The sequence below is a fragment of the Cataglyphis hispanica genome, chromosome 17 (genome assembly GCF_021464435.1).
Source record: "Cataglyphis hispanica isolate Lineage 1 chromosome 17, ULB_Chis1_1.0, whole genome shotgun sequence".
Lineage (NCBI taxonomy): Eukaryota > Metazoa > Arthropoda > Insecta > Hymenoptera > Formicidae > Cataglyphis > Cataglyphis hispanica.
Genome location: NC_065970.1, coordinates 5550854 through 5576389, shown reverse-complemented (window position 1 = coordinate 5576389; position 25536 = coordinate 5550854). Strand labels below are relative to the sequence as shown.

The 25536-nt window shown below is 30.0% G+C and overlaps 1 protein-coding gene and 2 pseudogenes across 2 annotated transcripts in view; all 3 read left to right on the top strand.

Annotated features, from left to right (window-relative positions):
• The window catches only part of LOC126856012 (glutathione S-transferase theta-1-like), a 36447-nt gene extending 11023 nt beyond the window's left edge, over positions 1-25424 (top strand). For both annotated transcript variants that reach the window (XM_050604169.1, XM_050604170.1), the window contains exons 2-5: positions 23659-23886; positions 23963-24113; positions 24780-24960; positions 25043-25424. In XM_050604169.1, coding sequence (XP_050460126.1) covers positions 23687-23886; positions 23963-24113; positions 24780-24960; positions 25043-25200 — 690 coding nt within the window. In that variant the 5' untranslated portion in view covers positions 23659-23686 and the 3' untranslated portion in view covers positions 25201-25424. The remainder of the gene's footprint in view (positions 1-23658; positions 23887-23962; positions 24114-24779; positions 24961-25042) is intronic.
• On the top strand, positions 8261-9112 carry LOC126856014 (ATP synthase subunit a-like; annotated as a pseudogene).
• On the top strand, positions 9118-9702 carry LOC126856067 (cytochrome c oxidase subunit 3-like; annotated as a pseudogene).
• Positions 25425-25536: the final 112 nt, after the last annotated feature.

The following is a 25536-nucleotide window of genomic DNA, read 5'->3' as shown; positions in this document are numbered from 1 at the left end:
GTAGTCTCTAGATCATCTTCTTTCATTTCTCTTGGATCGTCTTCTTCCATTTTCTCTAGACTATTTCTTTCTTTTTCTTCAGAATTATTTTCTTTTATTTGTTCCAGATTGTTTTCCAGAGATATTTCAACTTCCATAAATTTGGCTGAGTTATCTATAGCTTCTAAGTTAGTTGAATCTTTGATGAATTTCACATCTCTGCTTTGAATGATTTTCTTTGATACTGAATCCCAACGATATGCCTTAGATTCACTTAAATATCCTACAAAAATACATTCTTTTGGTTCAAATTTACCTTTGTTTGGGATTTTGTCCAACGCAAATGCTTTGCATCCAAATGTCCTAAAGTTAGAAACATCGGGCTTAATTCCAAATCGGGCTTCGAACGGTGTTGAGTCTTCTAAACTTCTTGTGGGACACCGGTTTCTTATATATGCAAGTGCAGTCTTATATATGCAGTTGCAATTGTTTCAGCCCAGAAATGGGGCAATTTACTTTGTAACATCAAGCATCTTGCCATCTCCACTAACATCCTATTCATTCTTTCAGCCATATCATTCTGTTGGAATGTATGTGCGACTGTGCGTTCTCTTCTTATCCCAGCTCGTTCTCTTGTGTAAATTCTGGTCCGCAGTATTCAAGTTGTCAGTTCGCAAAGTCTTTATCTTGCATTCTGTCTGATTTTCTATCAATGTTTTATGTTTCAGGAACGCCTCTTTGACATCATTTTTTATCTTTAAGAAGTAAACATCTACCCACTTTGATTTGTCATCGATGAAGGTCGCAAAGTGTGTTGTCTGCCGATTGATTTTGTTTTCGTAGGACCGCAAACATCTGAGTGAACGAGTTCCAGCACCTTTCTACTTCTATAGTTTGAGAAGCCTTCACTTGCGCACAATACAATTGGACACGTTGCAATTGCACACTGTGTTATTAGACACATAAAGTTGCGCACCGTTCGATTGGACACATTTCATTTGAGCACAGTTCGTTTGGACACATTTCATTTGCGCACTATTCAATTGGACACCGTTGCTTTTGGACACAACACATATTTTTGTATAATTTAAAATATACACGCACGCATGTGTGCATATATAATTTTGAAATTTTTTGACATTTATTATTAATTTCATTTGGTTAATAAACGTTTATTACAGTTCGTTTACACACAGTTCTTTTGCGCACATTTCTTTTGTGCACATTTCTCAAGTACGCACACACACACACACACACGGGGGGAGTGCAAGAGGGGTCTTCGGCCCCCTTCCCGCACCCTCCCTGCCGGTAGACAGGGTAGACCTCGCTTTACAACTTACAAAGTATAGCAAAAGAAATGTGCGCAAAGAAATGTGCGCAAAAGAAATTTACGCAAAAAAACTGTGTAAACGAACTGTAACAAACGTTTATTTACCAAATGAAGTTAATAATAAATGTCAAAAAAATTTCAAAATTATACATGCATACATGCGTATGTATGTATTTTAAATTATACAAAAACATCTGTTGTGTCCAAAAACAACGTGTCTAATTGAACGGTGCACAAATGAAATGTGTCCAAACGAATTGTGCGCAATTGAAATGTGTCCAATCGAACGGTGCGCAACTTTGTGTCTAATATCACAGTGCGCAATTGCAACGTGTCCAATTGTACTGTGCGCAAGTGAGCTTCTCTCCTATAGTTTGATGCTTGCGGGAATGATGTTGCACATTGTTTCCCTTTTATGCAGGTTTCGCAAACTGGTATTGAATCCATTTGCTTCAGTTGTATTCCTTGAACCATATTTTTAGAAATTAAATTTTTTAAATCTTTCTCATTAAGATGTCCGCTTGTGCCATTCTCCGACTTCGTTTATTTTGAGCTTTGCCATTGCCGCGCTTTCAATTATGTCTTCTACAAAATACAACTCCTCTTCTTTTAGCGGTAACTACAGGTTCTCCAAAAGAATTTCTTATTACAGCTTGGTTGTGATTGAAGCTAACCTCATATCCGTTGGTGGTTGTCTTTGAAATAGAGAGAAGATTAATTTTTAAATCAGGTACGTACAGAGTATTATCTAACCATATTTTCTTTTCAGTTTTATCATTTGATATTGTTAAATGAACCGTACTCCTACCTATCACTTCAGTTGTTCCATTTACTGTTAGACGTTCCCTCTGATTTATTACGGAGGTCATCTCTGAGAACTTTTCCTTGTCATGACATATGTGTGAGGTTGCTCCACTGTCTACGCATCAGTTATTAGACTTTTCTTCAATGTTCAATGCTACTGCGATTGAGGTTTTTTCTTCCAGTCTTGACGTAACAGCTGCAAAGAATGCATCTTCTTCTGCTTGTGAAGCACTTTGTTTATTTTCCTTTTGTTTTTCAGCCTTTTTCCAACAATCTGTTGCTTTATGTCCTATTACCTTTTTGTAAAAATTGCATTTCTAAGTTTTTCTCTGTCCATTAGAATTATTCGAGTCAATTGTTTTGGTTCCAGTGTTCTTTTGCGAATCATCTTTGCGTTGAAAACATTGACTTCGATCTCCAAATGTTCTTATGAAGAAAGTACCTTGGGTTTGTTGACTCGATTGAATAATTATTTCTTTTCTTGCACTGAATTCTTCCACTAACTTTATCTTTAACGCTTCAGGCGCTGGCAGTTCATCTCTCGCCTCAATAGCATAGCGAAAATTTTCGTAACTGTCAAGTATACTATATAATAGCAGTATGGCTAAAAGTATAGCTAACAGTACCAAAAAAGTGTTTAAATGATCCATCATGTTTTCACCGTCTTTCATTTTTACAAATAATAACTATTTTAATAAAGTTGCCTTACGCGCGGGTCTTCTGGAATGACATACTTCTTCGAGTTTTCTCCACACTTCGTTCGAGGTTGTGCAGTGTTTTATGTGACACAGCTCCGATGGGCACAATTATATCTGCCCTTGCCTTTTGGTCGGCCGTTTTTCAGGCTTCAATTTTGGCAGCGTTTGTTACAACATTGCCTTCTGCGATTTCTGGTTCCGGGGCGGGCTTGCTTCGGTTGACATACGCCCAGTGATCATTTTTTATTAAGATCGCCCCTATTTGTAACTTCCATGTATCGAAATTTTCTTTATTTAATTTTTCGATATTCACTGTGTGGTCATGATAATCAGCTTGTTCCTCTTTTTTTGAGAGGTTAGTTTTGACTTTCACCATGTGTCCGGAATTTACCCTTTCTTTTTACTTATTACGTCGATTCAGATTCGATGCTGTTAGGATCCTAGGCCCATAACCTGTTGTTTAATTGATTATTTGAAAGCGATGCTTTATAACAAGGATAAAGTCTTTTATTACACTGCGTACACGCAGTTACAATAAGAACACAAAACGGAAGTGGAGTAAGTATATGTGAAAATAAAAGAATGATATCGATATCCATGACCCATGTTGCCCTCTGTATTATCACGGAAACAACAAATATTGTTATATTATTATTAAGGTATATTATATTATTATGAAATATTATTATATTATTATAAAGTATTATTATATTTTTGTTATGTTCAAATTAATTTTTCTTTTTAATTTAAAAATGTATAAAAAAGTACAAAATGTTTATATTAAGTAATGTTTGTTTCATATTTAAATAAATATAAATTGTTTGTAATTTTTTTATTTTACTTTTTTTGAAATTATTATTTATTTTAAATTACTTTTCAGAATACTTTCTACTGGTTTCATTATGTTTTTCCAAACTTTATTTTGATTAATAAAAAGGAACACGCACCGTGGCCAGGTATAGATTCTATCTATAGGAATTCTACTATCTATATTTGTATTCAAGTTTTTATTATGAGTGTATATAAAACCTGCAATGCAAAATATAATAATAATATTATAATATCTACTTCTATTAGCTCAATTTTAGACATGATTCTTATAATAGGAATTCAGATAAATTAATTTTTGAAAAATCGGATAGATAACTGTTGGTTTCTCACTTATTTGAACTTCTATCCAAAAAAAAGACTTTAATATAATAAATTAAATTATTTAAACTTATCCATGTTTTTAACTTATTAATATATTATTATTATATATTAATATTATAATTGATCATATTTTTGCTGTAAAAAAAATAATCTTCCATGAATATGACATATGACGTCCTTTTCGTATTTCATGAGATCTATTAGGATATCTAGTCTACGTTCCAAAACGATGAAATATTTCCTCTGCGAGGTAAATTTTGGAACTGGCTTGGAATCAATCAGAAACGCTTAAGAAAGTTTCGGAATGGGTCATCGAGTAAAATATTCCTCGGAGAGTACGTTTTGGAATGCAGCCCTAATTAATCATTTTGTGACCAAATTTTATCGTCATTTTGCTACTTAGAATTAAGACTTTAAACTCACATATCACTTACATATACATTTTATATATGAATAATCAAAAGCTGCAGATTTTGTTCAGTTTTTGCTGCCAATTTGCTATCAGATTGCTCTGCGCAGATCTTGTTCGATTTTTACCGCCAATTTGTCAAATCATGTCAAGCGTTATTCGGATTTTGCCATCAATTTGCTGTCAGATTATGCCAGCAAGCTTTGCCAGCAAAATACGAGCTTATTGCGAAAATAGATGGCACCGGATTTGTAACCAAATTTTGACCAAATTTGATGCCAAATTGGTAACAATTTGCTATTAAATTGCTACCTGGGATACTCGTATTCAAATTTTTGTCATGGAGTATATACATGTCCGATATGTAAGTGACCAAACGAAAGGTGGAGGTAGATTGGATCAAATTGAGTCGAAAAGAATTATTTTTCTGAACCATTATTTTTGTATAACGCTTAATAAAGAAATCATTATTGAATAAAGTCTGACCAATCATCGCCAATCTTTAGCCGGAAGCACGGTGAACCTAGTAGTGTGCGTAAGCGCCAGTTGTTAAGATGCAAACTCATGCAACGGAATGGCGTAACGCGAAACGAGAGCGCAACCAATCACGAGCATTCTGCAGTTTTCATTACGCTTGTGATTGGTTCTGCTCTCGTTTCGCATTACGCTTTCCGTTGCATAGGTTCGTACTTTTATGACGGTGCACTGACGTGCGTCTGGCTAAAAGTTGGTGATTGTTATATTTTGGGATTGATCCGTAATAATAGATTAAGTATGTTTGAAACGAGATACTTCCAAAGCATATATGCCTGTTTAAATATCAAATGCACAAGAAAGCACCTCAAAATGAGAAATAAAACCCATAGCGGCGATACCAAGACGGATTCTGATACTAAGATCGCGTAAACTACCGACACATCTCAAGGACTACGATGTCCAGTTTAAGCCAGATAATTTGTCTATTATTAATATTATATATGTTATAATAATATATTTAAGAAATAATATAATAATAATATGTAATAATATCGGCAAAGCAAATTTTAACGACGATTTGGCGGAAGATACGATCCTAGCATATTTTTTTAGATTGGGTCGCTCCTAAAGCATAGCGTTACACGCACGAGCGGCTCATCCGTTGAGCTTCGAATGGTAGTGAGACGTCGCTTGAGATATTGGCCTGAAAAGGGCAACTAACTCCGAGCACTACTATATTGTATAAGCATTTGTTGTAACATTATATGTACACTTGCTTCGCATAGGACGTAATGAATTTTTGAGAGTTTGTACAATTCTTTCTGCTTGACCATTTGATGGGTTATACAGTACTGTAAGCTTTTACGTAAATTCCATTTACTTTTAGAAATGACGTGAATTCGGTAGAGGTAAAAGTTTTCGCATTATCAGACACAAAGTATTTTGGAATTCCAAACGTGGCAAAGATTTTCCTACATAAATTAATTGTTATTTTTGCTGTAATGTCCTTAACGATTAGCATTTCTGGCCATTTCGTGTATGAGTCTATCAAAATAAAAAAGTAGCGTCTTAGAAATGAACCCGCGAAGTCAACATGTACATTTTCAAAGGCAGTTATAGAGGGTTTCCACTCATGTGATTTTATTTTTGTAGGATTATTTCGGAAAGCATTACAGTCTTTACAATTTTTTGCTAATAATTCGATATCTTTATCGATATTTGGCCACCAAACGTAACCTCTGGCTAAATTTTTTATTCTAACTACACCGAAATGTCCCATATAATTCTTGTAATATTTTGTTACGTAGTAACTGAGAAATAACTGCTCTGTGATCTTTAAGAATTACTCCGTTCTGCAATATAAATTCTTGTGTATCTATTTTGAAATTATTGCATTTTTCCGTTTCTTTCCGAATGCTAACGATTCGTATAATTTCGCGTCTTTTGTTGTTACTGTTCTTAAGTCGGTAATTGTAATAGGCAAGGTTTTGATGATATTTAATTGAAAGACATCGACAATATCATAGTTCGTATTATTGTCCTTTATAGGAAAATGTGATAGGCAAGCTGCGTTTGTATGTAGTTCTGATTTTCGATATTTAATCGAGTTAAATCCTAACGTTAAAAACAGGGCATATTTTGCATTCTCATTCTTCAGCACAAAAACAGGAAGACTTTTTTGCAGAGCAAAGATTTGTGATAGTGAACAATAATCCGTTATTAATATAAGGTGTCCGCCGTATAAATATTGATAGAATATTTTTATACTGAATATAATAGCTAAGCTTTTTTGTCTATTTGGGAATATGATTTCTGTGTATTAGAAAAAGTTTGTGCGTATTGTACAGCTCGTTCAGTGTCATCTTGATAAATATGCGATAATACTGCGCCTACTTCATAAGGACTTGCATCTGTGGCTAATGTAAACGGTAATTTGGGATCAAAATAAACTAGGCATTTAGGACTTGTAAATGCTTTCTTTGCTGCTTGGAAACTTGTCTCACAATCTTTAAATCAACGAAAAGCAGTATTTTTATGTAAGTTATTTAAGGGATATAATATCGAGCTGAAATTTAAAATGAAACGACCGTAATAATTAATCATCCCAAAAAAACTACGCACTTCAGTTATGTTTTGTGGCCTTTGCATTTTATTTATAGCTTTTATTGTATCCTGTGTTTTGTGTAATCCGTTTCTGTCAATTACGTAACCGCAATAATTAATTTTGTCTATAAGAAATTCACTTTTATCTAGATTAATTATGTTATATTTTTGTAAGCGTTTGAAAACCGCTTCCAACGCTTCCGCTTTTGTAAATGCTCATTGATATCTCTTTCCGCGACATGTCATCTAAAAATACTGCTACACAGGGGGATGTCTTTTAAAATGTCTTCGATAGCTCTTTGCAGGGGCTGAAGCAATCCCGTACATCAAATGGTTACAGCGATAAAGATATTTATGTGTATTTAAAGTAAGAAGAGGCTGATCTTTAGGTCAAACCTTCATTTGTAATTTAATCTTGTATTAGATCTATTTTCGAAAAAATTACTCCTCCATTGTTACAAAAAATTCATTCGTGTAGGAAGCGGACGATCATCAATATTTAACTGCTGTGTTTAATGTAACTAAAGTCTCCACATATATGTATCTGCTTTTTTTAATACTGGGACTTGATGTAGCCCATTCTGCTGTATCTACCTTTTTAAAAACTCCTTCTGATTTTAATCTAAGTAATTCTTCCTCAACTAAAGAGCATAATCGAAAAGGTACTGGACGCGTTTTACAAAAAATTGATTTCGCGTTGTCTTTTAAAGTTAATCTACTTTGTTTATTTAGAATTTTTGAAATTGTGGGAACTATAATTGACTGATATTTAGAGAACATTCAGTTGACTTTTATCTATATCTTCTGCTATTTTAATGGATTCGACGCCATTAAGAGAATTTTTAATATTATTTTCTTCTTGTAATTGTGCTAATTATTCTTGACCTAGTAATGTATTTCTCTTTTCTTTGGTAATGTAAAGATTCAATTTATGTAAAGTTATAACACACCATACATTCATACAGTATATACTCTAATAGTTTGCTCTAATAGTTTAACAGTATTTTTTGGTCAATGCTCTGAAATTTGTGGAATAAACCATAGATTTATACCTATTGTCATTGAGTCAACTAACTTTATTAATTTTAAAAATTGACTAAAATCATTCTTCTAATAATAATTATATTGTGAAATTTTTATAATAAATTAATTTTATCATTAAATGACTGAAAAAGTAAGTTTTGATTTTTTAAATCAACCATAATAGTTTTACACCTATTTTTAATGTTAAAGAATTAGTTTAAATAAATAACATTAAATCGTCAATTTAAAAATATTTTTCTTTTAAGTTAAATATTCTTTTATTCCACATATAATACCTATAATATGAATATTTACTCTTATCATTTCCTTAACTATTTTATTTTTTATTATAAGAATAATTTACTTTTTTTATCTTCCTCTCCTATCAAATAATTTATTTTTTGATATAAAAAATAAATCAAATTGAATTTGAAAATGATAATAAATTTATTTTCAATTTTTGACCCTTCAACAAGTTTAAATCTTTCTTTAAATTGATTAAGAATTTTAATTATTTTTTTTATCTTCCCTTACCAATTCTGATTAATCCCATCACGATATATTATAATATGAAGTTTATTATTAAAATTCTTATTTAATGAATTTAAAATTTTAATCAATTATTCTTATTCAAATTTAATTATTTTCTTAAGACTTTTCTCATTAATTCTTTCTTCTAATTTTAGGATTATTATAGGACTATTTCCTTATATTTTCACTTCCTCTAGACATTTAAGATTTTGTCTCTCTCTCTCTTTAACTCTTTGAATCTCCATAATTCTATATAGAATATTTATATACACAAATGAACTACTAGCTCACTTAACCCCCTCAAGGAACTCCTTATATTTTAATACCTTTTATAGTTATCATTGAATCTATTAGATTAATTATTCGACCTTTTACCTTAGCCATTCGGCTCACAGCAAATATAATTGCTGGTCACTTACTTCTCTCTCTTTTAGGATTATCAGGCGAAGTTATTAACAATATTTTTATTTTTCTAATAATAATTTTTTCTCAAATTTTATTATTTATCTTAGAAATTTCAGTTTCTATTATTCAAGCATACGTTTTTTCCATCTTATCAACTCTTTATAGAAGAGAAATTTAATATAATAAATCTTTTATTCTTTTTTCATATGACAAAAATTAATCAAAACCACACATTTCATTTAGTTTCAGTTAGCCCATGACCAATTATTATTTCTTTCAGTCTCTTTAATAACTTAATCTCTATAATTATATGATTCCATAAAATAAATTATTTTATTTTTTTATCAATTCCATGTACATTAATATGTATATATCAATGATGACGAGATGTAATTCGAGAAATAACTTTCCAAGGATCTCATATATTATCAGTTTTTAAGGGCTTACGTATGGGAATAATTTTATTTATTATCTCTGAAATTTTGTTTTTTATCTCTTTCTTTTGAGCATATTTTCATTCTTCCTTAGCTCCTACTATAGAAATTGGTCAATTATGACCTCCTTTAGGAATTAAAAGATTTAATCCTTTTGATATTCCTTTAATAAATACAATTATTCTTCTTTCTTCTGGTATAACAATTACATGATCCCATCATTCTATAGTAAATAAAAATTTTTCCGAAAGATTTAAAAGCCTAATGATAACAATTATTTTAGGACTATACTTCACTCTCCTCCAAATCATTGAATGTTATTTTGACGACAATATGAAATTAAAGTTAATTCTGTAGAGTAAATGGACGAATTTGGAAATAACTTACGTGTTAGAGGCTTTCTGCCATCAATGATATCGCTGCACGGCTATCAATTTCAAATTTGACTTTTTTGTCATTGACTAGGAGTGTTGTAAATATTTTCTCTCTGAATTGCGTATGTTCCAAATGTAAAATGTCCGTAACTATGTTCGCTTCTTAATTACGTTGAAAGCAGATCTTCTGCAAATGTCCGCACTTATCGCAAGAGTTGCATTTTACATTTTTATTCAAAGTACATTTAAAAGCTAAATGATTTTGACCGCATCTATAGCAAGTTACTGTATTAATCATGGAATACGTATTTATTTTTTTAATTTCCTGAATTTGACTTATTACTGAATTTACGTACATTTGTATTATTAGTATTTGGTTTATTAAATTTATTTGAATTGTTTGAACGACGTGTAGATCGCTTGGCTGAATGGACCAGGTCAATTTCCATTTCCCCTTGGAGTTGCTGTGCGCCTCTTTTCAACAATTCCATGGTCGTGGCCACGTGCATTGCTTTATCCAGCGTTAAGTCTGATATTTCCAGTAGGCGTGTTTGAATTTTTTTGTTTAACAATCCGAAGACCAATTGATTTCTAAGTACAGTCCTCAGGTAGTCTCCAAATCTGTAGTGTATACTCAGATTTTGTAAAGCTGCTAAAAATTCCTGAATAGATTTGCCTTTCTTCTGTTTGCGCTGATAGAACTTGAAATTTTCTGCTATCTCAAGCGATGGTGGATCGTAAAATCCTTTCAAACTCGTGACCAAGGTGTCGTAGTTTGTCTCAAATAGACTTTGCGGAGCTAATCGAACACAAAAGACGTCAAAGAACGTAGATCCTATGTAATGAAGAAGATATGGGGCTCTCGCTTCATCTTTAAAATTCATCGAGAAAAAACTGCTTCAAGCCTCAGAAGCCATCGAGACAAATTAATACTAGTAGAATCGAATGGCTCAATAGTAAATGTATTAGGTACTTGTCCACAGTCGTCACAACCATATTTATTATAAAAAGATATGTAATGTATTCGATATTACTGGCCTTAATACATGCCTGTTGTTCGCTTGAGAGGTTAGATCGGAACCGGCCTCTGTATTTCGACAGGCAGTCAGAATAATCCCGTCCTTGTCAACTTATTATATTTTGGGATTGATCTGTAATAATAGATTAAGTATGTTTGAAACAAGATGATTCCAAAGCATATATATATATATATATATATATATATATATATATATATACAATATATATACAGGGTGGGGCATTTATATTGAGACATCTAAAAAGTAAAGCAAGATAGAAAGAAATATTTTAGACAAAAGTTGTTCGGTTCTAAGGAGATCATAAAATGGTGCCATTAGTTTGACCTTCGGTGGAGGCGCTTCGGAGATTTCAATGTCCATCTTGTTTTTTAAAACGGAAACACCCCTATTTTTTTACATATATCGATTTCTTGCAATATTCTGCATAAAAAGTTATAGGGATAGGACGGCCAAAAGTTTAATAGTTTACAAGATATTTTATACTTTACGCAACAAGCATTTATAATATGTTTTTTTCATATTTCTGATATAATACGACTCAATGAATGTATTGCCAATAATCCTTTACCAAATATACACAATAATAACATTACTCTGTATGTTTGGTAAGGAATTATTGACAATAATACAACGCGCTTCTTCAAAGTCATTGACATAAAAATTATTTAGTTGTTCATTGAGAAGCAAATGTAGTACGAAAGTATTACGCTAATCATTTCATTCTTGTGTACAGTGTACTATTTAAGTAAGAACTATTTATTTAAAATGGAAAGATTAACTTTAGAAGAAAAAATTAATATGATTTTTATTTACGAATCTCGAAGAAACATCTATGAAGCTCGAAATACGAACGAATTATCCTGAAAGAAATATTCCATTACATTTTTCATTTTATCGTGTTGTGAAACAATTTTCAGAAAATGGAGATGTTCGTGAAAAAGAAATAAAACGATCAAGGATTAACACTGAAAATAATGAAACTATCGCAGCAGTATCTAAGAATCCACAAATATTTTCTCTTAGTATTTTTCGCAATACTGGAATATCTCGAAGAAATATTTTGCGAATACTTAAACATAATAAATTCCATCCGTAACACATCTCATTATATCAACAGCTAAATAATACTGATTTTCAAAATCGAGTGACGTTTTGTCGTTAGGCGCAACGAAAAATAGAAAGAAATAACAATTTTTTCCTTTCTGTCTTATATTCTGATGAATCAACTTTCACAAATTGTGGAGAAGTCAATCAACATAACATGCATTATAGGCTATTGCTTGGAGGCTAAAAATGACGCTAATTCGGAACTAATTCTTTAATAGATTTTATTGATCATGCGATCATTCGACACTAAGATAAGTTAAAATCAAAAATGTTATTAAGTAAAATAGCCTTCGGAGATATTAACAAAAAAAGGCACTTTTCATTTTTATCTCGAAAACGATGCAGAATACGAAAAAAATACGAGACCTTTTTTGTAGGAAATAAAATTTGCTATCGAATACGAGTTTAAAAAAAGTTTTTGCGATATCAGAAACTGAAGAAATAAGATAAAAATGGAATGGAAAAATAGCGAAAATTTGTAAAAAAAAATTTTTTTATATTTTTGCGTATAACTTTTTTTATAAGTCTAAGTGTTTTTTTCGTTCTGAGATAGATAAAAAGACATTCTAATGAACAAAATGCGGGTCGAAAAAATTTTTAGGACCAATAGTGACCGAGATATCATTCATGCAAGTTGAATGGTTTTAGTCGGTTTTTCAGTGCTTTGCTTTTATTTTTAGAATAGAATAGAAATAATTTATTGGCTCCCCAAAGGGGTTGCAATTTATACATCCTCCCTCCTGTCCCGACCTGACCCTTGCGGCCTTACAAACTACTTTTCCCCCCCTCCCCTTCCTCGTTTCCCCACCAACTTCTTCCTATCCTTCTCCTTTCCGATCGTCCCATTTTATTTCTTATCAGGTTCCCGACTGGTTCCTGGATCTTTTCGACCGATCCTGTCGTCGATCTCGATCTCTGAGATCTGGATGGATTCTTGATCTGGATCGACGGATGCGATGATCTGATGCCTGATGATGTCGGATGATTCTCGATCGACGCGCGATGATTTTGACGAAAGCCGATGAGATCTGCTCGATCTCGACGTCGATGCCTGATGCTGATTTGATCCTGATTTTGATCGACGGATCTCGATCGATCTGCGAACGATCTGACCGGAGATGCTTGATTAGTGTTGAAAGGATGGACTTTACGCCGATTCCGAATTGAAAAGACGACTCGATCGATTTGATCTTCGACTCTTCTGACGGATGCCGAGTGGACCTGATCGATCTCGACGGAGAAACTATACGCTTGATAATTATTCATGATCCTGATTCGATTGATTCGAGTCTGATCCGGATTGACTTTGGATTGATCTCGATTTGCTTGTATTCGACGTGATTCTTTCGACTTCTTATCTGACGATCGACAGTTCTTCGGATTGTTCGACCGCGAGTCGATCACGCGTCTTTGACGCAGCGATCCGATCGATCTATTCGGATCGCTGATCGATGCCGACTGATCGATCGGATTCTGATTCTGATCCGATCTTCGATTCGATGTCTGCTTTCGATCCGATCGATTCTACATTTCCTGTCTTTTTTTCTTCGCACATTCATGACCACCCTTTCTCCGCCGCCCAGACACGGAACTCTCCTGCTTTTATTTTTATTTAATGTTATTTAAACTTTTTTTTTACTATCATCAATAAAAATACATAACTTTTACAATATAAACGGATATTTTACTGAATTATATTTTGATTAATTGTTTTTTTATTTAGTTATCAAGCGACGCGGTAGCGTCGCGACGCCAAGTTCATAAATAAAACAATTATAAAAGAAATCTATCTGGCTTGCCAAGAGTTTTACCTATGTACAAGGACCGCGGCACTATCTAGTAGCTTATTCGGAGTTTTATGTCTATAATACTTTCGATTAAAATATTTCAAGACTTAGAGCCGTAGTCAAAAATCTAACTGCACTTTTATCATATAATGTGAATGCAAGTTTTTGATTGCGAACAGTTTGAATAAGATTGGTGCTGTCAATCCTGAGAAATGATATTCGTATATAGCAAACGTGAGACTTTTTTTCCCGGATAAGTTTCAGACTCACGTACGTATGCTCGCACGCACACACGCAAAGCGATTTTGTCCATCAAAGGGCATTCATACTATTTACGTTTGATTGTTCTTTTGTGTACACTCTTTTATATATGATAAATGAGAGAGAGAGAGAGAGAGAGAGAGAGAGAGAGAGAGAGAGAGAGAGAGAGAGAGAGAGAGAGAGAGCAGGAGAGAAAGAGAGAGAAAGCAGGATAGGGAGCGATGAAGGGTCGGAGAGAAGGAGGGTGGGAGGGAGGGGAGAGAGAGAGAGAGAGGGGAGGGGAGTATGTGTACATGTATACCCCACTACGCCACATTGACATACATATCGCAAAATATATAAACAAAGTATACGTCACTAAGCGGCGTATACAGCGCTATTGTTTTGTGTTTAGAATTTCTCTAATTTGCAAAGTATGTCTTACAAGATGTATAATTTGAAACACAATTTTTTGTAAACTCTAAGTTGCATGAAACACTTATACCGAAGCAAAGTATAAAAATTTGACGTGCCCAGATTGCATTAAAATATATTACTAAAAAAATAAGTAACACTTTTTATATCCTAAAAATTGAGCTATTTTCAAATCGTTGAAACTCGACGAAAAATCATCGTACACAAAATTAAAAAAACATTTTAAAGCTTGAAGATTTAACTTTAACGCGCTATCAATGGTTTTAAAAAAATTTTTTATTATCCTTGTTCTGTACTTTAAAAAAGAACACATTGTTTTGTTTCTTTAAATTACGTATTTTTGATATTTTGCAACTCGATAAAAAAATTTATCTCATGTTCCATAAACTACAACATTTCTATTTTGCCTACAAAATGCTTTCTTAAAATTTTTTTTTTTTAATAAGACACGATTTTGAAACTAAACTGTATTTGTTAGAAATAATGTCGATACTCCGGCAAAAATCATTGTAGACAAAAAATAAAGAAAGCATTTTATAAAGCTTGAAATTTTAACTTTAACGCTATTGGTGATTTTTAAAAAATTTTGATCATTCTTTTATTTTAAAAAAATATAGATTTTAAACTTGTGTAACTCGATTAAAAAAGTCGTATAAAAATTCAAAAAAAACATTTTGTAGGCAAAATATTGTAGTTTATGGAACTTAAGTTGAATTTTTCGAGTTTTTTTATCGAGCTGCAGAGTGTCAAAAATAATGTAATTTTAAAAAACAAAACAATGTGTTCTTTTTTAAAGTACAAAACAAACAAGATAAAAAAATATTAAAAATTACTGATAATACGTTAAAATTAAAACTGCAAGCTTTAAAATGGTTTTTTAATTTTGTGTACAATAATTTTTCGTCGAGTTTCAACTTTGTTTGAAAATAGTCCAATTTTTAGGTATGAAAAATGTTTCCTATTTTTTTTAGTAATGTATAATTTAGGTTTGAAAATAATCCAATTTTTAGAATATGAAAAAGTCCCTATTCTTTTTTAGTAGTGTATATGGTTCTACACTTGTATATACAATATTCCACGTTATATGAAAATTATTGTTATGTTATATAATAAAAGTATTATTATATTAAATATTTGTATTTTATACAAAATTTTATAAAGTTTTATATAAAACCGTCAAAAAAGATATAATAATAATTAACTGGTCTACTAAAATTTCAATTTATTAGTATATGTTCATTTATAAATTTTAAAAAATCATATACTTTACAAGAATTAATACAATATAATTTTTTACATTGGAATAATGTTAAAAAAATATGTACCAATTGTGATGCTGTTATCATCTTACAGTTATTGTTATTTAAAATTAGTGATACAAAAATTATTAAAGTAACAGATTTAAAAATTAAAGCTGTACCTACGGAAAAGATAAATTTTGGTGCGAATATATATAAAGTCATTAGTGAAGTTTTTCATCAAGGTAAAAGTATAACTGACGGACATTATGCAAGCATAGTACGTGCTAAAGGTACCGAGTGGCAATTAATAAATGATTTAAAAGCACAAAAGTGCAGTTGTCCTCGATGCTAAAAACGCATATATATTCTTTGCAGAAAAAATATAAATTTTTACAAAAAGCAATGAGATCACAATAAAAAAATCTCACAAAGGTAAAAAAAAATACGCCAAGTACATAAAAAATATTCCTTGCACACAACAGAAAGTTCTTTGCAGAAAAAATATAAATTTTTACAAAAAGCAATAAGACCACAATAAAAAAAATCTCACAAAGATAAAAAAAAGTACGCCAAGTACATAAAAAATATTCCTTGTACACAAGAGAAAATTGAAAAGATACTTATCTCTGAAAAATAGCTAATAAAAAAATTTTTCTCTAAAAAATAAGAAAACTAAATGAAATCAATAATTAACTGGCCAAGTATTCACAAGTAATTCAGTTTGTAAAGATTTGTAATTTGAAATAGTAGATATCATAAAATCAATTTTTATAGAAATGTTTTAGACAGATTTTTTCCTTAAAATTAAAACACATTTAATTTTTATTAACAGAATGATTTCAGAAATAAGTTCAATTTTGAATAGTATATCACAAATTACATTACTTTAGAGTTTATTAAAGGTGTTATATATCAAATCATATTGTTAATGTTAAGTACAATTAAAATTCTTTTGATTTACAAAGTATATCTTACAGGATGTATAATTTGAAAGAAAATTTTTCGTAAACTATAAGTCGGGGCGCGTCTATAAAACAAACTTACAAAGCAAAATATAAAAACTTGGCGTGCCCGGGTCATAAACAATTAATTGGTGTTGTACAATTTTTCATATTATGTAAAAATTACTTGCATCATTTATCATTATTAGTGTAATTAGGATTTCCTTGATTTGCAAAATATATCTTATAAAATATATATAATTATATTTTAAGATTTCTTTGATTTGCAAAATATATATCTTATAAAATATATATAATTATATAAATAAATATATGATACAATATGCAAATAATTTTTATATCACATTGTATAGACAACACAAATCTAGTTCCATGTTTACGACAGGCACACCAAGTTTTTATATTTTGCTTTGTAAGTTTGTTTCATACGCACGCCCCGACTTAGAGTTTACGAAAAATTTTCTTTCAAATTATACATCCTGTAAGATATACTTTGTAAATCAAAAGAATTCTAATTGTACTTAACATTAACAATATGATTTGATATTATAGTATATAACACTTTTAATAAACTCTAAAGTAATGTAATTTGTGATATACTATTCAAAACTGAACTTATTTCTGAAATCATTCTGTTAATAAAAATTAAATGTGTTTTAATTTTAAGGAAAAAATCTGTCTAAAACACTTTTAAAAAAATTGATTTTATGATATCTACTATTTCAAATTACAAATCTTTACAAACTGAATTACTTGTAAATATTTAGCCAGTTAATTATTGATTTCATTTAATTTTTTTATTTTTTAGAGAAAAATTTTTTTATTAGTTATTTTTCAGAGATAAGTATCTTTTCAACTTTCTCTTGTGTACAAGGAATATTTTTTATGTACTTGGTGTACTTTTTTTTACCTTTGTGAGGTTTTTTTATTGTGATATATTATACCATAAAATTGATATTTATTTTTGCTGTGAAAATACTAATAATAAAAATAAAAATAAAGAAAAATGATGAATCATAATGAAGTTTCTAGTTATACTTATAATTATGAAATGAAATTTTAAAAAAATTAATTAATCTAACGACACCTGTTTAGCTAAGGAGTCAATTGCGAAAACGTCAAAACGTTTGAAACATATGATGATGTTAACGATGTGGACAAAGAAATTGATATAGCAATTGAAAATTGTTTACTTGTGGTCCCTGAAGAACTTTTTGTAAAAAATTAATTTTTAATTTAATTTTAATGTTTATTTAATTTCTAAAATATATTTTTTTATGTAAAATACATATATTTTTATTGACATATGATTTAAATAAAACAGTTTAAATAACATTAAATAAAAATAAAAGCAAAGCACTAAAAAACCGACTGAAACCATTCAACTTGCGTGAACGATATCTCGGTCATATCCCCTATTCGATGGCAATTTTTATTTCCTATAAAAAGATCTCTTGTACTTTTTTCGTATTTTGCATCGTTTTCGAGATATTTCAAAAATAATGAAAAGTGACATTTTTTGTTAATATCTCCGAAGGCTGACATTTTATTTAATAGCATTTTTGGTTTTAACTTTTTTTGGTGTTGAATGATTGTATGAACCAATAAAATTCTATTAAAGAATCAGTTCCTTTTTAAAACACATAGACAATAGCTTATTACTGGGCTGTGGAAAATCCAATGGTTATGAGAAGTTGAACATCAGCGGCCATGAAGTATTAACGTATGGTGCGGAATTATTGGTGATACATTAATTGGACCTTCTTTGATGGGACATTGAATGGACAAAAGTACAGAGATTTTTTAGATTAAGAACTACCATTACTATTTGATGAACTACCTTACGAACTAAGAATGCGTATGTAATTTCATCAAGATGATTATCCAGCGCACTTTTCACATCAAGCTCGAGAAATATTAGACAGAAATTATAATAATAGATGAATAGGACGAGGAGGAATGGTTCATTGGCTTGCCTGTTCACCAGATTTAACATCTTTAGATTATTTTTGTGGGGATTTCTTAAGGGAATCGTATATCAAGATGTATCAACTACGCCAAAAAATATGAAAGAACGTATTAAAAATGCTTGTTGCGATATTGATAGGATGACTTTGTTAAATGTTCATCAATCTCATTAAACGTATTCAAAAGTGTATTGACGTTGATGGTCATCATTTTGAGCATTTAATAAAATAAAATTTTTTTCTTAAAATTAATTGTATTATTTTTTTTACACTAATTGATGTCTCTCATTTTTTGAGCATAAATTTTAAAATATTAAGGTAACATTATTGCAAAATAAATAATTTTATGAGATATTTCATAGTTTATGTAAAATTATATCAAAGTAAAATAATAAAATAAAGTATAAAATATCTCGTAAATTATTAAACTTTTGGCCATCGTACTCCTATAACGTTTTATGCAGAATATTACAAGGAATCAATTTATGTAAAAAAATAGGGGTGTTTCCATTTAAAAAAACAAGATGGACATTGAAATCTCCGAAGCGCCTTCACCCAAGGTCAAACTAATGGCACCATCTTATGACCGAACTTAGAACCGAACAACTTTTGTCTGAAACATTTCTTTCTATCTTGCTTTATTTTTTAGATATTTAGGTGTCTTAATATAAATGTTCCACCCTGTATATACAGGGTGGCCCCGAACGTTCCAGCCAAACTTTGAGATCTTATAGGAAATTTAATTTTGAACAAAAAATTTCGTATAAACATGGATCGAAAAATGCTTTCTTAAGAAGTTATGGCTCAGAAACCTCTGAAATCGTGATTATTTTAAGCATTTTTCCAAATATCATGGAAAATGTGCATCTTTAAACAAAAAATATCGAAACAAAAGTTGTAAAAAATTAAATTATCCATCAAATGAGATGAAAGTGATTGTTGTACGTTCCATAGATTTTGATATAACCAGTTTCAAACGTACAAAATCATTTTTTCAAGAAATTTATTAAGTTTCATTTTCTTTTTATTTTCTTTTTTTTTCACTTTTTGTTCTTCCTTTTAAGTTTCATTTTCTATTTATTTTATTTTCTTTTCACCTTTTGCTCTTCCTTTTAAGTTTTATTTTCTTTTTATTTCATTTTGTTTCCACCTTTCGCTCTTCCTTTATCAGAAGTTTTTGATAACTTCTTAAGGAAGCATTTTTTGATCCATGTTTATAGAAAATTTTTTGTTCAAAATTAAATTTTCTATAAGATCTCAAAGTCTAGCTGGAACGTTCGGAACCACCATGTATATATATATATATATATATATATATATATATATATGTATGTATGTATATATGTATATATGTATATACATATATATACAGGGTCCCATTTTAAAAGTTCCACCCTCATAACTTTTCAGGATCAATGTTTGAAGGAAAACGACTCCGATAAAAGTTGTAGGGGACAAAGGGGGCTATATAATAGTGACCTTGGATTTGACATTAAAGGTCATTTGAAGGTCAACTTCCGTTTTTTAAATTGAAACCTTCATTTTTTATTGCATATTCTTGTAGCTTATCTTGAGAGCTTTTCAAAACATCATAATAAAATATTTTTTCATTAAGAATTTTTTGAGTTACTTTGTATCTTATTCTGACATATTTTAGTATAAAATATAAAATATTTCGAAAATTATTTAGTGTTCGATAATTGTATCATAATACTTTTATGTACAGAATAATAAGATGAATCAAATTGTGTACAGAAAATAATTGTTTTTAAAAAAAAAGTAATTATTTGCAATATATTTTTTTATAACAATTATTTATTTTTTCTTTGCATCATTTGTACATAAAAGTATTACGATACAATTATCGAACACTAAATAATTTTCGAGATATTTTATACAGTGTCCTACACCACCCGTATACCCCTTTTCTTTCAAAAACTAAGCATTTTAGAGAAAAACGTTTTGAACAAAAATTGTATGATTTTGAGGGGAACATAAGATGGTGTCATTAGTTTGACCTCGGATGGCATCTTTAAGATTAAGTCAAGGATACCTTTAATTTCTTAAATGGAATCCCCTATTTTTTATTGGATATTCTTCTAGCTTATGTCGAGAGCTTTTCAAAACACATATAATAAAGTATTTTTTATTAAGAATTTTTTGAGTTATTTTGTATTTTAATCTGACATATTTTAGTATAAAATATAAAATATTTCGAAAATTATTTAGTGTTCGATAATTGAATCGTAATACTTTTATATACAGAATAATAAGATGAATCAAATGGTGTACAGAAAATAATTGTTTTTTAAAAAAAGTATGCAATTATTTGCAATATATTTTTCTATAACAATTATTTATTTTTTCTTTATGATGTCATCCAAGGTCAATCTTCACATTTCGTTTGGTCACTTACATGTCAGATACCCTGTATCACTAAAAAAATTACCTTTTTAAAAAAAAAGGCGCCAATTACACGCGATGTGTAAAAAAATATTATATTTAAATAAAAACATTTTAAATAAATATACTTTTGTATAAAATAATTATTTAAATTTCTTACAAAAATAATAAAAATTGCGCCAGAAGAATAAAAATTTATGCTATAAAATTTATTTCTTTTATTATTATTGAAATAAAAACAATTTAATCAAATACTTTTGTATAAAATAGTTATTTAAATTTAAATTTTCTACAAATATAATGACATTGAAAAATTATGCCAACTGAATAAAAATTTATAAAATATTTGTAAAATATTTTTATTTTATTATTTCCAATATTAAGAAAAATTATATTTAATAAATTGCATTATAATTAAAATAGTAGTATAATTAAAATAGAGTTATTTTGTAAATAACTAAATGCACAATATACAAATATCTTAAGCCTTTGGGATATAATTATTGAAGGAAAATTTCTTATAAACGCTACATCACATAAGACAAACTTACACCAAAGTAAGGTATAAAAATTTGGCGTGTCCGAATCGAATTAAACATATTGTCTCAAATTTATTTGTGTTGTACAATATCTCATATATGTGAAAATTTTATGTGAAAATTAATTGCATCAATCATAAAATAAAAATATTAGTATATTAAATATTTATATATTATATTAAATTTTATTGAGTTTTATACAAGTAGCATAGATAAAAATCTACTAAAATTTCAAGGCGTGTTTATTATCCATGCATGTACTTTGGTATATTTCAAACTTTTTTGTTAATAACTTTTTAATAGACAATGACCGACGGCTAAAACTTTTTGAATGTTGTTCAGAATCATGACCTTGACAACATATGACAATATCCATCAAGGTGCTCCTCTAAAAGTAAATAATTACCGAAAATACATTAAAACTGTAAAATTTTAACATCAAATATCTTAAAAACTATAAGAGACTGTCGATTAATTTATAAAGAAAAGTTAGAGTCATGTCCTTGACAACATATGTCAAGGTCAAAGTCATCGGTGAGATGTAACCTAATATGCATATTTATTTTTTTTATATACTTGGCGTATTTTTTTACTTTTGTAAGATTTTCTTTTAGTTAGTTATATTAATATTAATATTAATAAATCACTCGATATAATCACTAATATAATAAATCACACGAAATTAATATCTGTTTGAATAAATAGCATTATGGATAAATAGCTTATGAATCGTTAAATATTAATTGTAGAGATTAAATTGTAGACATTTTTTAAGAATTTTAGCGATCGCGTGTAATAAGCTGGTCCCACACACGTCGCGAATATTTGCGAGAGAAGGCATTTGCGAGTAATATAGGACTGAGCACTCGGATTATTTACCAGGGTTGGAACGTTACTCTATAAAAGTAACGCGTTACCGTTACCGTTATTTTTTGTAAAAAGTAACTCGTTATCGTTATTCGTTACTGATTTTAAAAAGTAACGCGTTACCGTTACCGTTAGTTAAAAAAGTAAGGATTCGTTATTTTCTATGGTCACAGTTAAGACAGAAAAATATATCTCTCTTTGTCGATCCTCCTTGCGTGCGCTATGGCTTCTCCATTAGTATAAGCTCAATGCTTTCAGCGCTTTTATATCGAAATAATTTTATCCAATCAAGAATAATGCGCGTGATCAACGCGCAATTTATTGAATAAATATAAGATAATAGAAAACCAAAAAGTAACAATAAAAGTAACAACTAATTCGCTACTGTAAAAATGTAACGACGTCACCATTACCGTTACAGACAAAAAAAGTAACGATCATTATCGAAAAAAAGTAACTGTAACGGTAACGCATTACAAGTAACGCGTTGCTTCCCAACCCTGTTATTTACTCGTGCTCGTGCTCGCTCTTTTCCCGCTGGTTATTGGTAAACTGTCGCGAATCAAAGGAAAATTGTATATATAGTATGTATACGAGTAACGGAGTAGTCTAAGAGATCTACATCGGCATTGGCCAAAATCGCGCATAATCGCAGTCGTGAATATTCGTGATGTATGTGGGACCGGCTATAAGGTACTATGATGACACACGGAACTACTGCCTTATTGACTATTCGCTCTCACTGTATGAATGATAACAAAGTGAGACATTCCACATATAAAACAATAGAGCTATATAAATAATAGCCGCGCATCAAAAAAAGTACCGACGCACGATTTTGTTTATATAATATACTTGGCGGTATGTCAATGTGGCGTGGGATATATATGTACATGTACTCTCTCCCTCTCTCTCTCTTCCTCTCTCTCTCTCTCTCTCTCCCCCCCTCTCCCCCACTCGCCCTTCCCTTTCTCATTCTCTCTCTCTCCCACTCTCCCTTTCTCTCCCGCTTTTTTTTGTGAAATTGAATTCACGCACAATTTATTTCTTATCGAAAACAATTGAGCCTGTGTCCGATCGTGAAATATTTTTGTGTCCGATTTGTAATGTGTGCAATCGGGACTCACTCTTCTGTACTGTACATACGCACGCACGCATGCGCACACACGTCCGCACGCACACACGCACCGCATACACACACAGACACATACACACACACATACACACACGCACGCACACGTACACGCACACACATTCAGCACAATATAATTATATTAAAAACTTAAAGTCAGAAAAGAGTAAATGTATTTTATTTATTTTATATTTACTTTTGTTTTTATTCTTTTTCTAGAAAACATATTTAGTTTTTTTGCTCAAATATGACCTTAAAGTTATATTATGATTTACTCTCGCAACCGTCAAGAGCATTATACATGTTTCTTAAAATATGTGATATACCATTTGAGCAGAAGATTGTAAACTTAAAAAATCTCGAGCAATATACTCCAGAATTTGAACAGATTAATCCATTCAAGAAAGTCCCTGTTATAGAACATAATGGTTTCAAACTTACTGAAAGGTATTATTTTTTTCCTAAAAAATAATAAATATTTTTGTTTTCATTGTTCTAATTATTTTAACACTATTCTTTATAGTGTCGGAATTATACGATACATATGTAGAGAATTTGAGGTAGATGATCACTGGTATCCATCTGATTCAAAACATCAAGCAAAAGTTGATGAATATCTCGAATGGCAACATCTCAATACAAGACTTCATTGTGCATCTTATTTCTTAATGAAAGTAATGTATTACCATTGTTACATACTTTCTTTACAGAGTATTCAAAAAAGATGGTATCAATTTTTAGAAATATATAGTACTTGTATAGTACTCATAAAAATGAATCAAAAGTCTTAACAAATAGTACCAAAAACTATTTATTATCGAATTATAAAGCATTTTTTATTATTAAATAAATTCAATTTACAGCAAATGTTTGATGTATCCTCTGTTCTTTTCAATACACATTCAGCACGCTTGTTCATTAAAAATTGAACAAGATTTCAAAGATTTTAGATTTATTTTGTATTTGTTTACAATAGTGTTCAATTTTTTGTATTAATTCATCTAATGTCAAAATTGATGCGGCGTACACTATGCTCTTTAAGTGTGTGCACAAATAAAAATCTAATTAAATAAACTCGTCGACTTTAGAAGCTCGTGAAGGACGAGTGTACGAACGGTCTCATGTAAAATATCATACATTACATACTTGAAATAAGTTCTATCTATAATAACAGAAAATGCTTTATTTATCTCGGAAATAAATAGTATTTGGAATACTATTAAGACTTTTTAAATTATATTTATGAGTATTACATTCCTAAAATTTTATACTATCTTCTGTATATTTGCTGTATAAAATTATATTTATAAATTATTTTTGCTTTGTTTTTTATATTGTAGTTTCTTAATCCACTTATGCGAAACAAACCAGCAAATCCAGAAAAAATAGCTGAATTTGAAAATCGTATGAGCAATTGTCTTGATATTATCGAGAATGTATGGCTAAAAGATACGCAATTTTTAATTGGAAACACAATTAGTGTGGCTGATATATTCTGTGCTTGTGAACTAGAGCAACCACGTAAGTTATATAAATTTTTGCTTTCTTAAGCATTATATGGCACTATATTTTCATCACAATTTAATAATAAAATTTTTTTCAGGTATGGCCGGTTATAATCCGAAAAAGGGGAGACCACATTTGACTGCTTGGATGGAAAAAGTTGTTGAAGCAACAAGTCCATATTATCAAGAAGCTCATAAGTTTTTAAACACAATTGCTGAAGCCAAACCAAATCAAAGTTTCAATTTTAAGTTTTAATTTTAAAAACAGTAATACTTAAATATCATTTTTTTTAAACGACGATAATAATATCTTCAATATTTTGTTTGTTGGATACTTTTATATGTAAAAAAAAAAATTTATATGTGTTACACATTATATATATACAAGGTGTCTCTTTTATCTTTTAAACTAAAAGAGATAAACTTACATAAATATATATCAAATTAAATGATTCAAAATAAACTCTATTGTAAGCATAATGGTTGCTTCTAAAAATTATCTTTATTAACGAATGAAAAGGTATGCATAATTTTTTTATAATAATGTGAATCTTTTTGACAGAAAAAAAGTCGTAACGCTGTTTGAAACGAA